This window comes from Ictalurus punctatus, chromosome 20, assembly GCF_001660625.3.
Source record: "Ictalurus punctatus breed USDA103 chromosome 20, Coco_2.0, whole genome shotgun sequence".
NCBI classification, from domain to species: domain Eukaryota; kingdom Metazoa; phylum Chordata; class Actinopteri; order Siluriformes; family Ictaluridae; genus Ictalurus; species Ictalurus punctatus.
In genome coordinates this window covers 17,529,693-17,553,588 of record NC_030435.2, presented here as the reverse complement: position 1 = coordinate 17,553,588, position 23,896 = coordinate 17,529,693, and the positions used below count along the sequence as shown (strand labels likewise).

At 39.7% G+C, this 23,896-nt stretch overlaps 1 protein-coding gene across 4 annotated transcripts in view; it reads right to left on the bottom strand.

Moving 5' to 3' along the window:
- LOC108280638 (microtubule cross-linking factor 1) overlaps positions 1 to 23,896 on the bottom strand; it is a 66,621-nt gene that overhangs the window by 20,717 nt on the left and 22,008 nt on the right. For 3 of the 4 annotated variants that reach the window (XM_053688659.1, XM_017495842.3, XM_017495846.3), the window contains exons 4-6: positions 7,385 to 7,444; positions 5,181 to 6,596; positions 1,743 to 1,841 (exon numbers count right to left, since the gene is read on the bottom strand). In XM_053688659.1, coding sequence (XP_053544634.1) covers positions 1,743 to 1,841; positions 5,181 to 6,596; positions 7,385 to 7,444 — 1,575 coding nt within the window. The remainder of the gene's footprint in view (positions 1 to 1,742; positions 1,842 to 5,180; positions 6,597 to 7,384; positions 7,445 to 23,896) is intronic. The other variant, XM_017495843.3, reaches the window with a different exon arrangement.

The window sequence follows — 23,896 nt, the reverse complement described above, 5'->3', positions numbered from 1 at the left end:
TAAAGTAGCACAAAAAAAAAAACTATTTTTTTTGTTGTTGTTTGTTTGTTTTTTTAATTGTTGGTCAATTAGTATTTCAATTAAATTAAAAATGTATGGATTTGTGAATGAGGACCGTATAAATATTACCACGTGTTGAACGGCTGATATACATGTATATGGAGGGGCTCTGCTCCACCTGCCTATATGGATGAGCAGAAACTGAAACAAGCACAGATTAAGCACACAAAAGCTTCATGCTAATAATAACCTGTTAATCCCAGCATTCACAAGACATGTACAGGAAGTACAGGAGAAATGCCCAGAGCACCTGTGGTAAATGAGTTGTGCATGAGTAATGAGAAATCAAAGCGAACTGAAAGTATGAGAAGCGGCTGTGAGTTGCATGATCTTCGCAAACAGAAAGGTGTGCTTCGGACAATGGCGTGAGATCATGTGAGCACCGGTCTCATTCTTCCATAACTGTATAAAATGCTTAGATGGTTAAATCATTGCAATTGCTTTAGGAGGTTAAAAAAAGCACAATATGCACAATGTAAATGCACAGCTACAGTTCTGTGGGGACTTTTTACCCTACACACTTTTCACTCAAGCATTTCTTAGACAGAAATTTTTAACTGTATAAGTAATTAATCATGACAAAGATAATTTGGGACATATAGTGTATAAACCTTTGCCTTTTTTTAATTGTTTATATGGCTTGGCGCCTCTTTAACTGTCTATAAAGAGATATCGATATATATCTAGTTAGTAAAGAATTGGTACTTGAGTAGAATTAAAGGAAAAATCCACCCTGAATGACTTGCATATTAATCTTTATATTTAACATGATGTCAAAGATTTGTAATGAATTTCTGAGCTTTTCAGGTTCACTGATGTTATGATGCATTTTCCCACAATGCCCTTCAACTACATGCTGATCTTGATGCTAGTGGGATTCATCCCTTGCTTCATCATTAGTCCTTTAATCTGTCCAGCTCTTTCATCTTCTTATATGTACACTCTACTCAAACAGGTCAGCTTTTAAAAGCTTCAACTCTTCCATCAACATGATCATGCTCGTCATCCGGTAGATGGCTAACTAGCTAAGCTGACTATCTGCTGTAAGTAAACTGTTTCTTATATCTGCATTGCATTCTGCATGCTCGGAGTCCAGTGTTTGCTGTCTCCACTACTTCTATGTTGGATTTCTCATATGACACTGAACGGTGTTGAAAAATGAAGTGGGAAAAGAATATCTTTTTGTTTTAGCAGCCAACAGTGGAACCTGACCTTTATTCCTCATGTCTGAGACTGTTGAACATTTTTTGCTCCTATTAAACACTACTGTAACTGCTCTAACAATGTCTCTGTAATATCAGAGTCCCCGAGGTGTTACTCCTTCTCACAGAAATAATGAAAATACAGCAACAACCAACAAATCAGGAAAAAAAAAAAAAATCGCTAAACACATCACAAATATTTCAACATAAAAATATCTAGTGTATTTCAGGGTGGAGTTTTCGTATAAAGCTAATGAAGAGGGCATGCATCATTCACTCGGATTTTAGTAGTCAAATCACAAAACAATATTCTGGAAAAATCTTCAATGTTTGAGAAATATTCTCAGGAGCTCCTATTTTTCTCAGCAGTGCTGTATAGGACTTTTTTTTTTTAATTATTAAATCTTTTTAAAAGTGAAACATTAATAAAAGTCATTAGCGCTATCTGAAGCCCAGGAGGGAGATGGACGAGGCACTGACCTCGGCTCTGACACTGTGGGGCCTGCCGTATCTACTGAGCGCAGGCGCCTCCGGGCCATTCCGCCGGCCTAGGGACCACTCCTCCTGCCTCCGGCCGGACTGTGAGTGAGGGAGGGAGGAGAGGGAGGAAAGGGAGGAGGAGAGGACGGGTGGACAGGGGTGGTGGGGGTCAGGAGTGAGGTGGTGGAAAGTGGAGAAGGAGGTAACGAGGGGAAGGAGGTGCATGGAGTTGATTGGTGAACGACAACAAACGGAAAATTCACACGATAAGACACTGAATACAAAATAATAGTACAAAAAATGAGTACTGCTTAACATATATATAAAAAAAATTTTAAAAAGACAAATGGCTGACAAGCACAATAAAGTAAGAGATGACAATGGAACCATGATGGATCAAGACAAAATGCACAGAGATAGAAACAGGCAGAGCGAGCTACAAGATGAAGAAAAGCGCAAAAAGGAAAACCAACTTGAAGATAATGGCGTAGGAGAGAGACGAGAAGAGGACGAGTATGAAAATGAACAGAATCATGGGCTGAAACATCTGAAGGAAATACAAAGAAAGAAAGAGAAACAGATAGAGAGAGAGAGAGAGAGAGAGAGAGAGAGAGAGAGAGAGAGAGAGAGAGAGGGAGAAGGGGCCGGGAGAAAAGAAGAATGCAAAACACTTGTTATGAAGCGCATGCAATGAGGGATACATGAGTCTAAAAAACCAACAACCGAAACTGTGCAGTGAGCACTATGCTTAGCACTAAAGACATGCACGCACGAGTATGTGTGTGCACTTCAGCCATACTGTAAAAGCAGCATGCACATGAGATGCAGTTCTTAGCCAAAAGTCTTATATATTAAAGATCTTTACCATGAACCACTGAGTTTTATCTGACATCACAATAAATGTACAACATACAGCTCATGGCTTCATGGTTGATGTAATGCCTGTACCGGTGTATGGTTTAAGTGTGCCGTTACATTGAGGTAACTACTGTACTTCAGCGTAAGACAAAATGTGAAGATATTTAGAAACTGGACTAACTGTAGTGTTTTATTGTTTGGGCCAAGGGATCAATATTGGCCAAACCTAAAGCAGCAATATAAAAACCACCATATTCCATTCGATAAATAATTCTCAGAGACTAATAGAATATAGCTGGGAAGAACTCTTCTAAAAGGTTTGTTCAAAACTGGAGCCCAGAAATAAGAAAATGACTTTTAAACATGCAATAACGCTTAATAGTTTTCTCCTCAATTTGGTCCCACCCACTAACCAGCTCTTCCCTATGACACAACAGCTACTAGCCACAGATGGTGAAGACTAACACACGCTTCCTCAGAGACATGAAGCCAGCCAAACTTTTACTCATTCTACATTACAGCTGCACAACACACTTGGAGGAAAGTGCTATCTAAACTCTTTCACATACACGAGCTCACATACGCCCACGATTGGCTAATGTTGCTTTGATTGAAAGAGAGACTATGCCATCCCTACTACCCTGAGAGCTTTCTAGGCTCCTAGGATGGCCATGGCACTGATGGGATTTGAAATTGCAGCGGGGTTGCTGCTTTTCTGTTGTACCTCTTGAGGGCCATCCAGTGTTGATTTTGTTTCGTCTGATCACCAATACTTTGTAGTTAGAGAAACATGCTGTCGTACTCTACTCGTTTGATAACATTAGCTAAAAATTAACCATTCTAGGGGATAAAACATTCTATATCCTAGGAAAAGCTGCATTTTATAGTGTCTGTCTTGTTAAGCAAATATGATACTAGCTAGCTAGATATAGCATACCCAATGATGACTGAAGTCAATGAAATTCTATGTAGCATATTAAATGTGCTTATAAGAGTAACATTATCAGTGCTAGTTCTTTGACATCAGCTTAATGTGTCCCAGAATGAGCGTCACAAGCTTTGTCTTGGCCTGCAGGAGCAAGGACAGAGGGCTCATTCTGTCACTTTTGACTTATTATTATATCCTAGTCATTACAATCCTTTGCTAGTCCCCTGTTTTTACACAGTCTTGCTTACGTAGAGTAGTTTTCTAATTCCCTGTTTCCCTAGTTTCTGTGGCATCCCAATGATCTGTCTGAACTCTCCTTGCCCCCTGTATTGGTTTATTCAAAATAAAGACAGACACACTGCCAGCCAACGGTTTCACTTTAATCTTATTCTCTGTGGTTAACGACTGTATCTTCCAACTTCGGTTTTGGAGAAACCCTGCATACTTTTTTGCTTTGCCTGCAACACATCTTGGCTAACTAACTAATTACCCAGTGCTTCCTGAGTCAACATGGATATGTTAGAGCAGGGAAAACACTAACATGCAGGACAAAGGTACTCCAGAAACCACAGAACGCATTACCGTAGAGTAACCAACAATGCACTGCTCTTTAAATAACAGCCAATAACATTAAGTGACAGCTAAACACTCTTACCCAGTGTGCAAGTGTGTTTCCTTTTCTGTGCTAGCTTTCAATAGTTGTAGTATGCTGGATGAAGTACTGTATGCACTCAAGTCCTTTTGTGGAACTCCTTTTGTCCACTTCTGGACCCTGACCCAGCAGTTCAGCGAACAGGTATGAGTGAGCAAGCAAGGAGAAATGCAAGAGGGCCACTTTGGATACATAGGTAGATTCAGATTTGTACAGACAATGGCATTTATAAGGTGTGGGTGGGACTGTGTGAAGATCACCTTGGGGGGTGTCCTTGATCGACTTGGATGGTGTGTGTTTATGTGTATGTTTAATTATGTATGGAATTTTCTATAGATTTGGGGTATAACAGCCTACAAAACCTAAATTCATGACCAAATCATGACTGTTAAACGGTAAATTCATTTCTTTTTGTATATATACTGTATGGTACCATCAGATACTCTGAAATGGAAAGTAACATGCATCTCACTGGTTTTTCACCGACAAAATATCCGACTGGAAGTGTTGGGATGAGTTTGCAAATGAACATTTTTAAATTTCTGAAGTAAAAAAACTAAAAAAATAAATAAAATGGAGTGCAAGCTGAAATGCTTTCCATGACTGAAGCAATGAAACTGCACTATGTGCTGTCAAGCTGTAAATGATTCCCATGCTTAGACATGCCAGTATGTATGTCTAGAAGCAACAATACTGTCTCAAATTATAATTAATTGTCATCAAATGAATGACGCACCCAGTCTGTCTTTACCAAATAGTATAAAACGAATATCTCTGGAGACCAGTTTTGTGTTTGTGGTGGATTTCTCCTTAAGGGATACATGCCAGGCATGATTAAGTGATTAGTTTTGCTTGTTGAGTTTTGTTCAATATAAAGATTCTTGGTATGCTTAGAAAGAAGGAAGCAGCAGAAGGTGAGCTTAATCATGTCTCGATGTAGCAGTGACAGGAGATGCAGCAAGGCTTGGGAGAAGACAGACATGTGTAAAATACGATCTACCTGAAAGTCTGTAGACAGGTCCCTTCCCAGAGTTCCAATAGGCGAGTCGCGGGACATGGACGTGACGGTTGACAAAAAGCTGCTCGACTCGGTTAGATTAGGCATTGGAGAAAGTTCATCGCTGCGGTCCCTCAGACCTTCGGCCAGGTGGTCCACTTTCTCCATGAAGGCGTAAAGCTCTGCCCGGAATGTCCGCATGCGAGCATTGATTGCATCTAGCACCTGAGACTGCGAGTCAGGCTTGGGTTCAGCCGAGTCTCTGTCACCCCTGAAGTCAGAGCCTTCACCCACAGAGTCGGCTCCGGTCACAACAACACGCCCCTCACAGATCAGACTGTTTGTGTCTGAGATGAGCCTCTCCACTGTCTTTCCCAGCCGCTCAGCCTCCCGTTTAATTCCACCAAGCATCTCGCGATCCTCCCGTCTCCGCTTTGTGAGCTCTACCCCTCCAAGCTCGCCCATATCTGACCCCTTCCCAGCGCTCCCAAAACCTGAGGTGGCTGTCTTCTCAAATAAGTCCTCAGAGTCGCTCTCTCCACCCACCGGACCTTCTCGTTTGGGGTGGAGTAGTAAAAGCCGGCCTGTCTCATCCTCCTCAGCATCCCTGCGGCCAGCGTCGCTATCGGCATCGCTATCACGAGGACTTGCGGAATGAAGGCCTAGGTGTGCAGCTAGATCGCAGCGCTGCATGTTTGAGATCAGTACACGGTTCTCGTACTGCAGCTTCATCACCTTCCCACTCAATTCGTTAATCTGCATCCGGGCAGATTTCAGCTCCTCCTGCAGTGACACTATGCCACCCATTGACATGCTTGCACCACTGTTTCCAGGCTTCAGCATGGCCAATGCACCTCCACCCTCTACCTCCTCAGCCTCACCATCCGAAGGTCCGAATTTGAAGCGATTGAGCTCGGTGGTCAGCTGCTTGTTGCGGTCCTCAATCTCGGAAATGGAGCGCCGTAGCAACTCAGCCTCCTCCTCCACAAACTGCAAGTGGCGTCGCAGCTCAGTAGCAGACTCTGGAGCGTCTGCGCCAAATGGAGATGAAGGCACGCTGGAGAAAGGTTCACGGCCAAAGCAATCACGCTCATACTGGCAACGCAGGTCCTCGTTCTCAGCTCGCAAGCCTCGGTTCTCCACTTCAAGCTCCACGATCTTTCGGCCCAGGATATTGGCCTCCTCCTCTACAAGCTTGAGGCGTAGCCGGAGTTCGGCTTCACGTGTGCTGTGTGGCCCACCACCCGGTACCTCAGCCAGGGGTAAAGGGCTGTCAACATCCCCGTACACAGACTTGTATTTCTGCAGCTCTTGCTCCAGCTCATCCTTCTCGCGGCCCAGCTTGGCCATCTTCTTGCGCATCAGAGCTGATTCTTCTTTAGAGAACTGCAGCTGACATCGCAGGTCAGCACTGTCCTCCTGCACCAGGGGAACAAATATCAGTGTTCTTTTACAATTGTATTTTTAAATTTACAAATCATTTATTATTATGCTTGATGAATTCGTATCATATCCTAACATTTACTTTTTGGTTTTTGAGTACAAAAACAAACAAACAACAAAAGTAAGCTTCCACTTGCAATGTACTGTGAAAAAATTATTATTTTTAATATTATCATAGAGACCTCCTACTTCTATCCAGACCTCACCTAGCTATTTCTAAAAACAGACTGTGGATGGTGTGTCCTTTATTGTATTAGGAAATAGCATGGCTAGGTTAAGTAAGCCAACACACTGAAAAAACACTGATATTAGTATATTAGGAGTGTCAGGAGTGTCCAGGTTTTAGCCAAACTTATTTCCAGCCCTCACTTGAGAAGGAGATCTTGTGTAGCTTAAATCAAATGCCTAGATAACAGTGAACATAATGTGGGTGCAAATATTGTTTCTTGTCAGCCTTTCTATTTTAGTTTTAGCTGCCAATCGATATTATACAGCCCTGTCCAACTGAAGACTAACCCACTCCGTGTAAAGTAGCGGAATATTTCTCACCATCATTGTTGCACACTGAAACTTCCACTGGGAGTTTCAGGATAATTCATACACTGGTTTTAATATTTTTTTTACATCTTTTTATTATTTATAATGCATTTAGACAGGTTGTCAATTACATATAACAGCACTTTTCCAGTATGTGAAAAAGTAAGAGACTGATAGAATGTGAATATGTTTATGTATGCATGTGTGCATGGTTTAAAAACACGAACCTGAGAAAGAGATTTCTTGTCCTTGAATGTTTCCCGGCTCCCTCGTCTCCTTATTGCCATCTGAAAAAGAAAGAGAGAAAAAACAGACGTGGGTATAAAATCCATACCTACAGTTTGAACTGTTTGAACACCTAATGAGAAAATAATAACGCATCAATTCCAGAACTGCTCTAAATCCCTCGAGTGTTCAGTTATGAATTAAAACTATTACACAATGCTGCTAAATTGTTGATTTTAATAATTGGTCAGAAGGTGCTGATTTTTTCCCCCCAACAGCAGGGTCTGATAGTAGTGTTTGCTACAACATTTATTAGGGGTCGACAGATAGTGGATTTTACTGATACCGATAACTAACTTGGGCAGTATCCTGTTGATAACCGTTTTAAAAATTGATACTGAATGAAAACAGAATACTGAGGGCATTTTCACACCTGGCTCATTTGGAGCGTTTGTTTCGGAACCTGGTGCATTTTCTCCCTTGGTTCGGTTCGTTTAGACGAATATGTACATGGCAATCGTGCTCGTATCCTCACCAAAACAAATCGGGATTGCAAACGAACTCTGGAGCGGTTCACTTGTGATGAGAAAGCAATCGACCCAACAGACCAAACTGTACAGCGATGCATGATGGAAATTGCGTTATGTAAAAAGTGTATTTGTTTCGCTAACGTCTTACAACATGAATCGTATGAATTCTAGCCATTTTTAAACCACAAAATTCAAACAGGCACAGGTATAACAAAGGCAATTTTTTATTTATTAAAGAATGACAGGTTGTAGAGGGGCATGGTGGCTTAGTGGTTAGCGCTGTGACCCTGTGTAGGATATACAGTACAGAAAATGGATAGATCTATACATTTTAACCGTTTATAGTAAAGACAAAAAAAAAAGCCTTAGCTTGTCATGTTACGTAACATCCTCTGTCCTGAACTGACAGTTCCAAAGAAATGACACTGGAGACTCCTTCCATAAATGTTAAATAAAAAAAACCCTTACTGAAAGCTTAATCATAGCCATATTTTCCTTTGTTAAATAAGAACACATTTACATTGGTTAAGACAGTAGACTACTGATCGGAAGGTCATGAGTTCAAATCCCAGCAGTGCTGCGAGAGAGAGCAATAAGTTTATCTGATTCCTAAGCAACGTTAGAGCCAGTGTGGTTATTTAAAGTTCTCTGATGTTCCCTCCTACACTGGAGCCTTTTTTTGGAAGCCCATCTTGCTGATGTGCCTGATCAGCGCTAAGTGATGTTTAACGTAAGCCTCAATCCGGACCTGCTTATTCCGAGTTTAAATAGCACGCTGCTAATGCCTACTGGCTCCTGAGTCATGTATGGCTAGGCAGATGGAAAGTGTGTGAAAGAGCAACGAGTCCAGAGGTTATTCATTTCACATTTTGGCAGAGAAAGAGAAAACAAGAGACAGAGTGGTGACCCACCTAGATACAGCACCAAAACATGAGAAACACATTAAAGTGATGTCATTTCTGATGTTGCTACACGGTGTTGTGAATATGAGTTCCTGAGTCACAGTATAAGAAGTCCCAGCTATGTCCTGCTTTATTTTTACAGACTTGAAATTAAAATGTTTTAGATGTAGAGAAGTTGAACCTCTCCAGCCTTCAAAGTTACTATAGGCATGATTTGTGTTTCCAAACTGGAAATAATCTCCAAACATTTTATTTAGTACTGCTTCTGCTATCAGTATATCTAGCCAAAGAGTTCTAGAAATATCTAAAGTCCTCTGTCTGACAGAACAGAAGAGCTTGAGAATCGCGCGGCCTGTGGCTGCCACGGCGTTACAATCGCGCGGCCTGTGGCTGCCACGGCGTTACAATCGCGCGGCCTGTGGCTGCCACGGCGTTACAATCGCGCGGCCTGTGGCTGCCACGGCGTTACAATCGCGCGGCCTGTGGCTGCCACGGCGTTACAATCGCATGGTATTTAATTACAATCTTATAATTGTGCTGCCTGTAGTTTTTACAGTACTATACTGTACTGTAATTGTGAGACCTGTAAGTTTAAATCAAGATGTTTGTACAGTAATCACACATATTATAGAGTAAACACCGATATATATTGTTTATTCACTGGCCCCATGTGTCATGTCATGTTTTTAAGTGCTCTCCTCCATGTTCCATTGATACTGCTTTTCTTATCTTATGCAAATTGCACTGAATGGAACAGAGTCAAAATGGTGTGAATTAGACAGAATGTTGCTTACACTATACCCACGTGTCGCTAATGTGTCCGATCCGGTGTGAATTCTATGCAAGAGTGGTCTCTGGCTATGTTCCACACTGTTTGATAATTTTTACTGAAGAGATGCCCACATTCGTAAACATGTAAAAAAAAAAAAATAATAATAATAATAAAATACAAATCAGTTTTTCTCTCTTTTCTCAAGTGAAGTTCAGAATATTTTCCTTTATAAATTGTGAGATAGTGAGTTCTTTAAGTGTAAAATAATTGTCTATTTGAAATGACTTTTGATTCAAGTGACAATAAAAATAAAAAACAAAAACAAAAAAGAGCCCAGTCCAAGACTTTTTTGGGGGTTGGGGTTAGGTCGCTGCCATGGTACATAGATTGGTAAGGCTGCACTACAGTGTCTGGTTTGGAGGACACACACAAACACACAAAGTTAATGATTTACAATGGAATTTTTTCCATGGTTGTAACATTACAATATGCAGAAAAGTTCAAGGGGGATGAATACTTACAGTCAAAGTCACTGTATTTTACTGCAGAAAATCTACAGTACAACAGTTTAAACCAGGAGTACAGATCTGTGTGAGATCAAATGGAATCCTGCTCATGGATTAAACTACTGTGCTCTTCACTTTTACCATTCACATCCTTGAACAACAGTGATCTAAAGGGATTCTAAGGGCAGGCCATAAATTTGCATAATTCATTCTTTCACAAACAGGGAACTTTTTGTAGTAATATGATACTAACATGGAATGTACTTCAAAGTAAATGTGGAAGTGCTCATGTTACTGTACTGGAAATCTTTGATAAAGATACATAAATCAGGTAAGACACTGTCTCATGTCTGTGTCATGCTATGACATTTACAGTTAAGAATACGAGTCTTAAGTTACCTTACAGCTTTTCTGGTAATTGAATAAGTGTGGAATATGAGAAAGGTATGTAGATGTACTGTTATTGTGGTGTTGAGTTATCAGCAATGTGGTCTTGAATACTGTTTCTATCACTAGTTATGTCAGCTGAATTACACCTTATAATAATGTGACAAGCTCACAACAGCTCCATTAGAACAACAGCTAATAAGGCTATTAGTCAACCATTTGCCAGTATGCACATGAGAATTCATATATATCTCAATCACAGCTCAATGAGAAGGAGTGGCTGGGTCTACACTGCTGAGAAGATCAAGATGGAACAGAGTGTGAGGGGCAACTCAGAAAGAGAGCAACAAAAAGAGGGTGGAGAGAAGGGCATCTGCTGAACATGAACCCCACAGCAGCTATTCATTTAGGATCGGATAACCACAGTCTAACTGCTGCCTGCTAATTACACTGCTTGGTCATGCCCCAAATCATTGCCTCGAGACCTCTACTCTTCCCTAAACAACTTCAGCATAGTGAAACTTCTTTGGAAATTTTTTTTTATTATTATTTTTTTTTAATCCAGAACCTAAGATGTGAAATATGTCAAATGTTTCCTTTGCCAATTCCTTTCAAATCAAACCTGATAAATTGGACAAAAACAGAGATATGCTAAGTGATCTGAAGCACAATCACCAGGTTCTTCATCTTATTCCTCCAATCATCACCTTTGACAAATGTACGAGCCTGATGCTAGCAAGTTTCTAAATCAAAATATTATCCCGGGAACACCCTGGCCAGCTTTACTTATCCTATGTGCAGTACCTGGGGCAGATTATCACCCACTGAACTGTCTGAGGGACCTGCATGAGTCACTATGCAAGGCCATAGCCAAAGCAGATTAGCAATACAAACCGTTAGATTGGCAATGACTTTAAATATTTTGAAACTAAAAACTATTTTAAATGAACAGCTTTGTGAGATTGTGAGCTTGAATCCCCATGGTGCTACAGGTCTCTAATGGCTGTAAGAAAGTCCAAGAGAGCATAATTGCACCTGGTCTTTGGGTTGGAAGGAAGGCAATATTTTCTCCCCTGTCAAACTGAGCGTCACTCGTAAGAGATGTCCGAGCAGTGTATATGTAACTGCCTTATTATGTTGCATGAGCAGCAGCTTGAAAATATTAGCAGCTTGGAGAGCACTAAAAAAAAAAAAATCCACAAGGATTCTTTGGATAGCGGAGGTTTTCAGGCTTCCTAAATGCTTACTGTTCGATTATGTTAACTGTTCAAGAAACGAACAAAAATATACAGTGGGAGAGAAGAAATTAAAAAACACTGAAACTGAAAACAGTGAACTCTGTGGCAAAAATTTTACACGGTCTTCAAATAAACAGCGTTCTTTATTAACAGTTTTTTAAGCTTCGTTTTCTCTAATCATGGTTTATGAATGAACTGCCAGAGTTTTTGTTTACACTCCAGGAGTTTATGTTCTAGCACAAGTGTGGGCGGGGCTTATCAGTTATTTGCTCTCCTTGGCTAGTGAGATTTTGATTGACAGTTCGAGTATCCAGCTGAGGAGGATGAAGTTGATGACGACAAACTAGGTCTCTAGATTTACCCTTTTCAACAGTACCATATTATTATAAGTGCCAAAATTTGGTGGTTAAAAAAATAAATAAATAAATAAAAAAAACAAGAAAAAAAGATTTATTCACATTTCAGCCAAACAAACAATCCATCAGTCTATTTTTTTTTCCATTATAAGCGTAGAACGTTAGATTGTATGTGTTACCTTTATTAGGCAGGAGGTTTGCCGTAGCTATGATAGGCTTAGCGGGGATGATATTATACACAAAAGAGAGACCGTTACACACACTGTAACCGAAGCATACTTAAGCCTATTCAATTGTGACACAAAGCACGTCACACAGGAGCCTCTACAATTTCTCTTTCTTTCTCACTCACTCTCTGTATCTCATTCTGAACCAGGATGAATTGATACTCCATCTGTAGTGCACCACATCTCAGACATGAATTCTAGATCAGCGCTGGTCTTTTCATTCGAAATTCAGGCCTGGGGTTGGAACTTCCGCGGGGAGGCTTTGAAAAGGCGGGCAGCAGCACATTTCCCCATTTTTCACCTAAAACATTTCAATGTGATTAGTAATGAAGGATCACAAAAGGAGAATTAGCTATTCAAACGCAGTGGAATGTGTCTTCGTCTCACTGGTTTGAATCCTGCCCCCTCAATCCTTCTGCTCTTGTCAGCACTGTTGGGACAAATGATGCAATTTTTTATGCTAGTGGGAACCATGAATCTATTCTCACAATCAGCAAACAAGTAAACTGAAATGTACCAAGATTGTCAAAATGGTAGCTTTATTACATTTACATTTATACATTTAGCAGACGTTTTTATCCAAAGTGACTTACAAATGAGGAAATACAAGCAAAGCGATGTATCAAGCAGAGAACAACACAAGTAGTGCTACTATACAAGATTTATAATTGAATTCTAGAGAAGCAAAGTGTGCAGAGTAGAGGTGTAAGCTCGAGGGCTTTTTTTTATTAGTGTTTTTAAATGTTTTATTTATTATTATTATTTTTTTAATAACGTGGGGGTTAACATTTTAGGGGTTAGTTAGGTGTTCACGGAAGAGGTGGGTCTTTAGCTGTTTTTTGAAAATAGCGACAGATCCTGTGGTCTAGATTGAGGTTGGAAGTTCATCCCACCACTGAGGGACAGTTAGTGTAAAGGTTCTGGACATTAAAAGTATAAAGAGACTGCATGTAGTAAGAGCACAATGGTGGAAAGAAGTTCAAACCGAACATGACTCTTAGGAGAAAAGTTCTATAAACACATTAAACAACTGAAGAACTCAATTCATTATTTTATCCCTCTGAAGTGACTTCTGTTTGATGGAAAGAAAGAAAGACTGGGGAAGGAGGTGTGCTTCGGTCCTGGGATGCTGCAGGACCAAACAAAAAAGTCACAGTAGTGGAGTTTTTTTTTTTTTTTTTTTTAAATGCCATGTGGGCGGTAGAGCTTGCAGATGTGCGTTAGCATCGGAGAGTATACGGTGCTCACACAGAGCTGTGCATCTTAACAATGTTTATTCATACGTTCATCTTCAGTAACTGCTTTAATGCACGGATTAGGTGGTTTCAGTTTGAGCTTTTATTTCAATTTTGGGAAACAGAACCACTAAGTTCATTAAAAAATATTCCATTCAAGTGCAAACAAAAATAATAACTGAGTGGGCAGGATTGCACAGACTTTCAGTGGGAGGGATTGATCATGAGTGTCTGCCCATCCTAGAAACTAGACTGAAGTTCAGCTCACTATAGGCATGTTCCTAGTACAGAAATCTTTTTAGGAACTCAGAACCTCTTTCAGGAATTTAAGAAAGTGAGGTGAGTTTCCACTACACAACCCAGGAATGATTTCGATTCCTGGGTTTTAGTTCCTATTTAAATTGACCAAAGCCGAAAACAGTTAGGTTACAGCTTGCTATAGTGAAATTTGCTGATTGGTCAAAAACAAGCATCACAGAATGACTAATCTTCTTACCTAGCATCCATTTTCATAGACATCAGTCTGCTTTGGACTTTCATATAGAAATACCTGAAATGGTGCATTCATTGAGGCAAAACAGGACACCATGTGCTATTTTGCTCATTTGAAAGATGCAATCCTCCATAGACATAGACATTTAGACCCTACTATTCAACCAGCTTACACATATTTTTTTTTTTGCAGGCGTCATCAAGTTTGTACATGTTTAACATGCAGAAACCTTCAGGGCTTGAGTGGATTGCTCTCATTCAGGACGTCGCCGACACTAATTAAAGTTGACTAAACCAAATATCCTCCACTGGCCCAAAACCAATGTGTCTCATGCTCCAATGCCCTTTGCCTACAATGATTAAACTGAAAGGCAGCCACGAACTGAATTGGGAAAACTTTTGATGCTATCAGCTTGACCAAAGTAAAATGACCTAATAGGTGTGAATCTCACACATCACATGACTTCTGTTTGGTATTAAGGTCAGATCAGTGCTTGATTCCTTACAGTGTGTCCCACAATCCAAGCCAGGCATCCTGATTAAAAAAAAACTCAAGCTGATTTTTCAAATATATTTCTAGGTCTGCCATTAAAAGCTTACCCGCTGTAACTAACTAATCAGAGTGGTTGTGTGATGGAGGGAATCACAACCAAGGCACATTCTGGGCAGCTTTAAAAAAAAAAAAAAAACATGACTCAAATATTCATATTTAACAAGGTCACATAATTAAAGTTTAAAATCATCAATCTAATACTTAAAAGAGTTCATGGAAATCTTTTCAAATTGAAATCTTAATGAGAGGCACCAGTGTCCTGATCTTTTTATAAAAATGAACAATCACAGATAACAGAGGCTTTGTGATATTGCTGCTGATAGCACTAAACTATCAGGCTCTACACAAAGATCTCCGAGGCCTGATTATCCATGTTGGAACTCTCTAATCTACAGAAGCAATGATCCACTACTCAAGACTGTTTATTACTGTATACTCTGGTAAAAGAAAGTTATGAAAAAGAAACTGCTTTTTTTGTAGGGCCCTAAGTAAGGTCCAAAGATCTGTGTCTACCAGCATGAAGTACATTTACACTAAAACAGGTTACGTTCTAACTATACATTTTAAATAAAATGATCAAATAAATTGTTAACGTATGCACACAAATCACTTTTTAGGGCCACCTGTACACCAGCTCATTCATGCAATTATTCAATCAGCCAATCCTGTGGCTGCAGCACAATGCATACAATCATTCAGACAGAGGACAAGAGCTTCATTTAATGTTCCCATTGAACTTCAGAATGGGAAAAAAAATGTGATCTCAGTGACTTTAACTGTGGTATGGTTGTTGGTGCCAGATGGAATGGCTTGTGTATTTTAGAAACTGTTCATCTCTTGGGATTTGCACACATAAGAGTTTGTAGTGTTTACACAGAATGGCGTGAAAAAACAAAAAACATCCAGTGAGCATTGGTTCTGTGGGCGGAAATGCCTTGTTGATGAGAGAGGCCAGGGCATTCGGGGCTGTAGCCATGAAGAATTTTTCTTTTCCAGAATAATTCTCCACTTGGAGCGGTTTGTCACTATGTAACTGAATGTCAGTAAAAGAAGACCGCCTGTAATTTTATATCTTCAGTGAACGGAGGCGAGACCAATCAGACAGCGTTTACAGTAAAATACTCCTGTCCTATTGGCTGAAAACGCTCAAGTCCTCCAAACGCTAGCTTACAGTCAGTGTGAGGAAAAATGGATAAAATGGATATACGTCGATTTTATTTGATTTTTTATTTAAACCAGTAAAGGGGTTGAAACTGAAACAGTAACATTCTCTCGCAGGAAAACAATATGTGTAAATGTTTATATGAGTTCGTGAATATGTATAAGATACATGAACATGATATGAGCAGAGCATGAGGACAGATAATGTACTCTGTATGGCACTGTAGCAGCTAAACCCATACAGAGATAGCTTAGTTGTACCTCCCCTTGGCTAGCACAACAAACTAGCCTAGTCTCGTATTAGACAGCCGAAAAGTTTGATATTTTATCGGTCTGGTAGTCCTGCAAACAGCGATAACACCGAGGCAAGTTTTATGATAAAATCCAACTTTTTGTCCAATTTTCAATTAGCCCTTCCAAGCAAGAAAAAAAAAATGCATGCAAACAAATCTATATAGAAGTACGTTTTAAAAAGTTATTATTTTTTTTATGGAGAAGAATCTGGGCTCAGCCCCTGATGATTAACAGTTCAGTTAAGGCTCCTCGCTGATAGGAAGGGTACTAAAACACTAAAACAACCACTCTTGACGACCGTGGTGAGCTGAATAGCATCTCACAACACACAGTGCACCAAACATTGAGTCAGATATGCTACAACATCAGAAGACCACATGGGTTCTACTCCAGTCAGCCAAGAACTCGAATCTGAGGCTACAGTGGATATAGACTCACCGAAACTGGACAGCTGAAGATTCAAGACTAAAAAAGACTAAAGAAAAGTCTAAAAATGTTTTAACTTCTTAAGAAGTGCCTTCATTTCTGCTCATGTTGTGCTGTGTCTAAAGTGACCGACTCTTCATTATGTGCAAACTGCATTATGGGTGTTCAGCATCCCCTCAGCTACATCATTTGGACACTAACTTACTGCAGTGCAGATATTCCAGGCATGATTTATAAAAATAACTAGGGCACTATTTAATGAACCAAGTGTGATTCTAGAGTTTGTATAGTCTGGGTCTAAATGAGCTGCTGTCCAGTGCTCAGATAGTATAATAAGTATACATTTGGAGTGACAGAGCACCACTGTCTCTCATCACTCATCTTTCTCAGTCTCATCACTGTTCTCTCTTGTTTCTCATTTTCTTTCCCTTTCTCTGAGGCTCAGGGGCCTACTGCTCGCTCTCTGAAAGTAAAACTCATCTGTCTTATCATAGGATAAAGAGACCACACACACAAAGAAGGCCTTACTGAGACAGAACGCCTTTCACCCAAACACAACAAAGCACCCGGCTCACCATGCATGGGCATGGCATGCCCAAAATTACCACCCACCCCTCCTCCCTCTCTCTTACATTCTCACACTTTTTATTTCGTTGGCAGTGCATAGCAAACAGCTGTCCCTCTACACATGAAACGAAAATGTGAAAAAGGTTTGGAACACAGTTAGTGGGAGTTGGTGCATAGATTTAGATCAGACACTAATATAAAGATCTCTGGGTCAATTGTATTTTAATTAAAACACATTTATCAGATTAAAACACTCAATAGTCCCCTAACTACCCTTTGGTGCCATAATGGAGTACAATTAGATTGTACAGTGCTGTGAAAAAGTATTTGCTTTCTTGATTTCTTTTATTTTTGTGTATATCTCATACTAAATTGTTTCAGAAATTTAAAAAAAAATCTAAGATAAAACAAAGGCAACCTGAGTAAACACAAAATACAGTGTTTAAATGATGATGTTATTTATTGAAGTAAAAAAAGTTACCCAATACCAACTGGGCCTGTGTGAAAATGTGTTTGCCCCCACAGTTACTAATTGCCCAAATCTATCAAACTGCATTTATAATGGGGTTCAGCTGGACTAGATGCAACCAGACCTGATTACTGCAAACCCTGTTCAATCAAATCAACACTTAAGTAGAACTTTTTCAACAGCATGAAGTTGGTTAAAAGGTCTTACCCTGTAACATACTACGCCAAAATTTAAAGAAATTCCAGAAATGATGAGGAAGAAGGTGATTGAAATACATCAGTCTGGGAAGGGTTACAAAGCTATTTCAAAGGCTCTGGGATACCAAAGAACCACAACAAGAGCCAATATCTCCAAATGGAAAAACTTGACACAGTAACTATCCCCCCCAGAAGTGGCCGACCTTCCAATATTCTTCCAAGAGCACAGTAACGACTCATCCAGGAAGTCACAAAAGAGCCAAAGACAAAATCAAAAGTCCTACAGGCCTCTCTTTCATCAATAAAGGTCACTGTTTATGACTCTGGGCAAAAATGGCATCCATGGAAGAGTGGCGAGGTGAAAACCACTTCTAACCCAGAAGAACTTTAACACTCATCTGAATTTTGCCAAAACACACCTTGATGATCCTCAAACCTTTTGAGAGAATGATCTGTGGATTGATGAGTTGAAAGTGGAACTGTTTGGAAGATAGGGGTCCTGTTACATTTGGCATAAACCAAACACCGAATTCCACAGAAATAACATCAAACCTACAGTGAAGCATGGTGGTGGAAGTGTGATGGTGTGGGGATGCTTTGCTGCTTCAGGGCCTGGACAACTTGCAGTAATTGAGAGAAATGAATTCTGCTCTCTACCAGAAAATACTAAAGGAGAATGTCCAGTCTTCAGTCCGTAAGTTGAAACTCAAGTGAATTATGCAGCAAGACAATGATCCAAAGCATAGGAGTAAGTCCTAGTCCTAGAAGTAAATGAAAGTCTGATCTCCAGTTATTGGAAGCATTTGGTTGCAGTTATTGCTGCTAAAGGTGACACAAGCAGATTTTAAGTTTAAGGGTTGCCCCCTTAGTTTTTCACATTGATGATAGGGGTTGGATAACTTTTTTGGCTTCAATAAAATAAAAATAAAAAACTAAAAAAAAACCTGTACCTTGTATTTATTTAAATTGCCTTTGTTTTATCTTCAATTTTTTTTTTTTTTTTTTTTTTTTTTTACATTTTGGAAACAATTTAGTATGAGATATACACAAAAAAACCGAAAAAAAAATCAGGAAAATCATCAAATACTTAAAGATGCAACAAGTAATCTTTAAAATCATTAAAGATTGAAAATAATTATTTCATCAATATTGTCATTCAGTGGATCTCACTAGTGTCTTTGCTTGCTTTGGTTGACATCTGGCCCTGAAATGAGCTCTGCCCCTTTCCCTTTTCCGTTTAAAAGGCAACCCACATGGCACAGTTAGTCCCTTAGGAGAGCTGGGGAGGGGTTCCTTTAATGGAACATTTAACAGTTAAGGAGGGGCAATTCTGATATCATGCATCATATAAGAGTGTGTTACGATCAAATTATCACAGCCATGCTCCCATCTGAGAAGCTATCAGCTAGTAATCAATAAAAATAAAAATAAAAACGTACAATGGGTCATACATGCAGAGAGAGAGCGAACGAGCAATACAGAGAGAGCGCTATAAGCTCATCAGACAGGAAGTACATTTTAATACATTTTCTGAGACCAGTCATGATAACGACTGAAAGACCACTACTCCAGATTTTTGGATAAGCTAATGCACATCCCTTAACCCCAGCTGAAGGCTGATAGATTACAATGAAATAATCAGAACCTTTTTTATTTCCCAGCACGTTTGCACAAAGACCTGCTATCTCAATTAAGTAAAGAGGCTGTTAACACTAACTCTACAATAACCTTCGGTGACAAGGGATTTATACACTCTATGAGTTCAAAACCCAGGGCTGCCATAGAGGATGCTTTCAGAAATATCCTTAACCTTTAACTGCTCAGCTGTATGCTTAAACTGGACTCTTATTATCCTGAGCCAAGCTACAAATTACAATGAGCATGACCCCATAATTAGAAACTTTAACCTCCAACATAAAAGAACTGAGTGGCTCTGCAAAAAAAATTAACACAAATGACTCCAGCCAGGGGGAAAAACCAAAAGGACACTTTTAAACACCCCCACAATGGGCCATACTATTTTTCAAATGTTGAGACTGCATCAGTATTTTGTGATCACAGAACAGCAAGTTTTCAAAAGTACCTCACACTTTCCAGAAATTTGGGCCAAGACGCATCATGTGACATCACAGCGCATTCAGCCAAAGCCCCCTTCGATTCATGTTCATCTAAAATGAATACAGCTAAAAGGTCACATTTACTAACACAAACATCACTGCAAAAGATCGTGCGAAACAATTTCATTTAATAGCAATTTCGCCAATTCAAGTAGTTTTCCGCAAAAAAAAAAAACCCACAAAAAAATCCACAAGTTGCAATGCAAATTTCAAACCAAGACACAGCAAAATCGAGCATTTTCGGCTGCAACAATCACAAAATAAAAATAAAAAATCAACTCTATGAAATCCTGTACTCCATCATAACATAAGCATTCACTGCAAAACATTTTTGTGAAGTAGCTAACTAGCTTAGCCTAGTTATTTAAATATGTTTATATTTATTTAAATAAAATTTTTAACTATGCTGATTGTCATATGAACTAACCTGTCAACTTATACAGTTTAGATCACTTGTCTACAGTGTTAACTGAATATACAAAACTAATTATCGACTAACATTAGGTGGTCAACTTACTGTATCTAGCTAGCAACTGTATGCAGCTAGCTAGCAGTTCACTAGCCTACTTGATCGGTATACTGGCATGCAAGGAGGGAAGCAGTGATGGCTGGTTGTGATAATATAGATGAAAGGACAAAAATCTAATGTGTGTAAATAGTGAATAAGCTATTCGGGCTGAGCAATACATAATATCACAAGGCCTCAGCAATCGCATAATAAGAATGAAGTGGTGCAAGCTAATAAGCATACATATAGGTAGATTAGCAGCTGCACTTGTAATTTCGATTTTTTTAGAATTGCTTCAAGTCTTTAATGCTCTATTAGGATCATGCTGTCTAAACAGTTCTATCATCTATCCTTTTATGCAACTTCTATTTCGATTGGATAATGGGTGCCTTGTTTATCGTATTTTACTTTCTCCTCCAGAGGCATTTAGGGGGAAATATGTATGATCGTGCAAATAATACACCTTGGATTATCCACCCAGTCACCTATAGGAAGCATTTCTATATTTTCTGAATATCTATGCATCAAACAGCCTAGTGCCTTGCTTGCTAGCTAGCAAGATAAATGTAAATGCAACATTTAGGATGAACTAGAAACCTTTTCCTGCCTGAACAAAGAGAACCAACAACACACAGCTCACTAAGACACAACTCAGCAAACAACTGTCCAATTACTTATACTGTAGTATGCTAAAAGGAGGGCTTTTTTTAAGCACAGTTGAAAAGCACTGGGTCATTAAACAGGTAATGTATCCCCTAGCATTCTTACTAGTATCAAATGAATGCCTGGGCAGTTTATCCACTACACAGCAATAAATCAGTCACACCGCCTTTCTCTCTTTCTCTCGCACATTCTCTCACATACACCCAAACATGCAATGTCTCCCTAAGTGTTTCTGCCTATATCACTCTCTGTCTCTCGCTTTCCCACACACTAACATCCTCTCTCTCTCTCTTGTCAGTCACTGATGATTTAACACATGGTGATGCAGTAATTCACAACAAGACAAAGGTAAAAAAAAAACAAAAAAAAAACAACCTGTGTGTGTGTGTGTGTGTGTGTGTGAGTGTGAGTGTGTGTGAGAGAGAGAGAGAGTACGAGACTGTTTAACAAATTTAGCACAGCACTGTTATTTTCTTTGTGCGGTTAGACCTGTGCATGTTAGTTCATATGCCAGCAGCAAAAATGTCTCATTTCTTATAGCAGATTAGACACACACTCACTCTTAAAGAGTGAAGCTTCCAGGTAGTGGTGTGTTGGAGGGAGCACTGATCAATGAACTGGATGGAGACCAGACATGGAGGCGGTAATCTCTACGAAGAAGGGATGAGTGCAGACTCTGAGCTTGGTTAATTTAATTGCTATATAAACTGGAGTAGAAATTCCAAGCAAAGAGGCTGGAAGAACATAGTAGGCCAAGGGCAAACCACCGTCATACACCTCATACGATTTGCTCTTAACAGAAATCCAATTTTAATTGTGAATATACTGCATGAATTCACTCTTAAAAAAGGTATTTCTTAAATTATTGTAGACTTACATTAAGATGTCATCACATAAGAGGGCAGTTTGTGTGTCCAGTTGTGCTAATATGAATTTAGCTCTTACATGAGCAGTGCCTCAATCTGGTCAATGTTTATTTGTGGCTCCCCTTCGATTCCCTGTCCTTCCTGGGCCCTTCGAACTATCCCCACCGTGCCCCCTTTACAGCATCCTGTGTATAGCTTAAAAAAATGACACTTTGATGAGTGGATCTAGTGGATCTAACGGATTTAAAAAAAAAGAAGACACCTTCATGCCTGTTGTTATAAATATTACAGACTGATCAGTGAAATATAAGAATAGAATGGTACTATATAGATTAAACACACCGATCAGCCATAACATTTAAACCACCTGCCTAATATTGCGTAGTTCCCCCTTGTGCCACCAAAACAGCTCTGACCTGTCGAAGCATAGACTCCACAAGACCTCTGAAGGTGTGCTGTGGTATCTGGTACCAAGACATTAGCAGCAGATCCTTTAAGTTCTATAAGTTGTGAGGTGGGGCCTCCATGGATCGGACTTGTTTGTCCAGCACATCCCACAGATGCTTGATCGGATTGAAATCTGGGGAATCTGGAGGTCAAGTCAACACCTTGAACTCTGTCACGTTCATCAAACCATTTCTGAACAATTGTCGCAGTGTGGCAGGGCGCTTTATCCTGCTGAAAAAGGCCATCGACATTAAAGAATGCTGTTGCCATGAAGGGACGTACTTTGTCTGCAACAATTTGCAAAGTCGTTCAGATCCTTACTTTTGCCCATTTTTCCTGATTCAAACACATCAATTTTGGGAACCGTCTGTTCACTTGCTGCCTAATATATCCCACCCCATGACATGTGCCATTGTAACAAGATAATCAAATGTTATTCACGTCACCCATCAGTGGTTTTAATGTTATTGCTTAATAGGTGTAGATGCATTGTATTTCCTTTTACCCATTTACTCAAATTACACCGTTTAAGCAACTACTGTAATCCTTTCTACTATCACTACCACAGTCAATAACTACAATCAGCAAATGTGTCTGGTTTTGAAATCCATGAAAAGGAAAGAAAAGACATTTTCCCCCTTAAAGAGGTGAATAGATCAGATTTAGCCTGCCACTTTCAAATGAGATTAATTGGAGAGATCATGTTTTATCATGCAGCTTCCATGCTGAGCATGAGTATGTGGCGCTATGTGGAGCCTGAGAAAACAGAGGAGGAGAAGTGTAAATTCAGTTGCCCTAAATCCTACAGGCAGTGCTCGTTAAAATCTCACAGCTACATAAAAATTGTAAATTCAAACATTTAAATGCATTTTTTTTTAAAAAGCTGGATTTTTTCCCCAGAGTTGACTCTACATTATTTTCCAGCTCTAAATTACAGAAATGACAGTTTACATTTACACAATAAAATCTGCTTGTGATGTCTTGTTTAATGGCATTATAACCTCAAGGCAATGAGTAAATAGTGCATCACCTGCTTTATATATATAAAATAGAAGGTACTTAAACATTCATTCAGCAATTCTAATGCAACAAGCAGTAATGTTTTTCAGTGGGAAACACGAGTCTCCTATTTACTTGTGTCACCCTGTCGTGTAATTGTATGAAGATAAGAGCTGTGTACTGGTATTGGGAGGAGCAAGGATTCCTCTAAGCTCTTAATCTCTGTCTGAGGGATGGCAGGATCACCAAGCTTTGTTTACCACGAACACTCAGTGGTGCAAATATCTGCCCTGATCACGCTAGGGACAACTAACAATGGACGCTTTTCTCTAATTTGGGGGCTGTGGTTCTCAAGAGAGTTGAGGGAGTGTGTGTGTGCCCCATATGTGGGAGGGGCTTTTGTGGCCCAGCTGGTTAATGAAAGGCTTGCCTTTTCCACCCTTTTCCCTCACATGCACACACGCAGATCTTTGGGTTAGTGGGGTTCCCACTGCAAGTTAGTAATGAGGGGGCTGGGCATCTAATCTGTCAGTCTGAGAGGATTGGATAGTGGACAGCTGGTACAGGAGACAAGCGTTTCTGTTTGAATATGATTGGTCTAC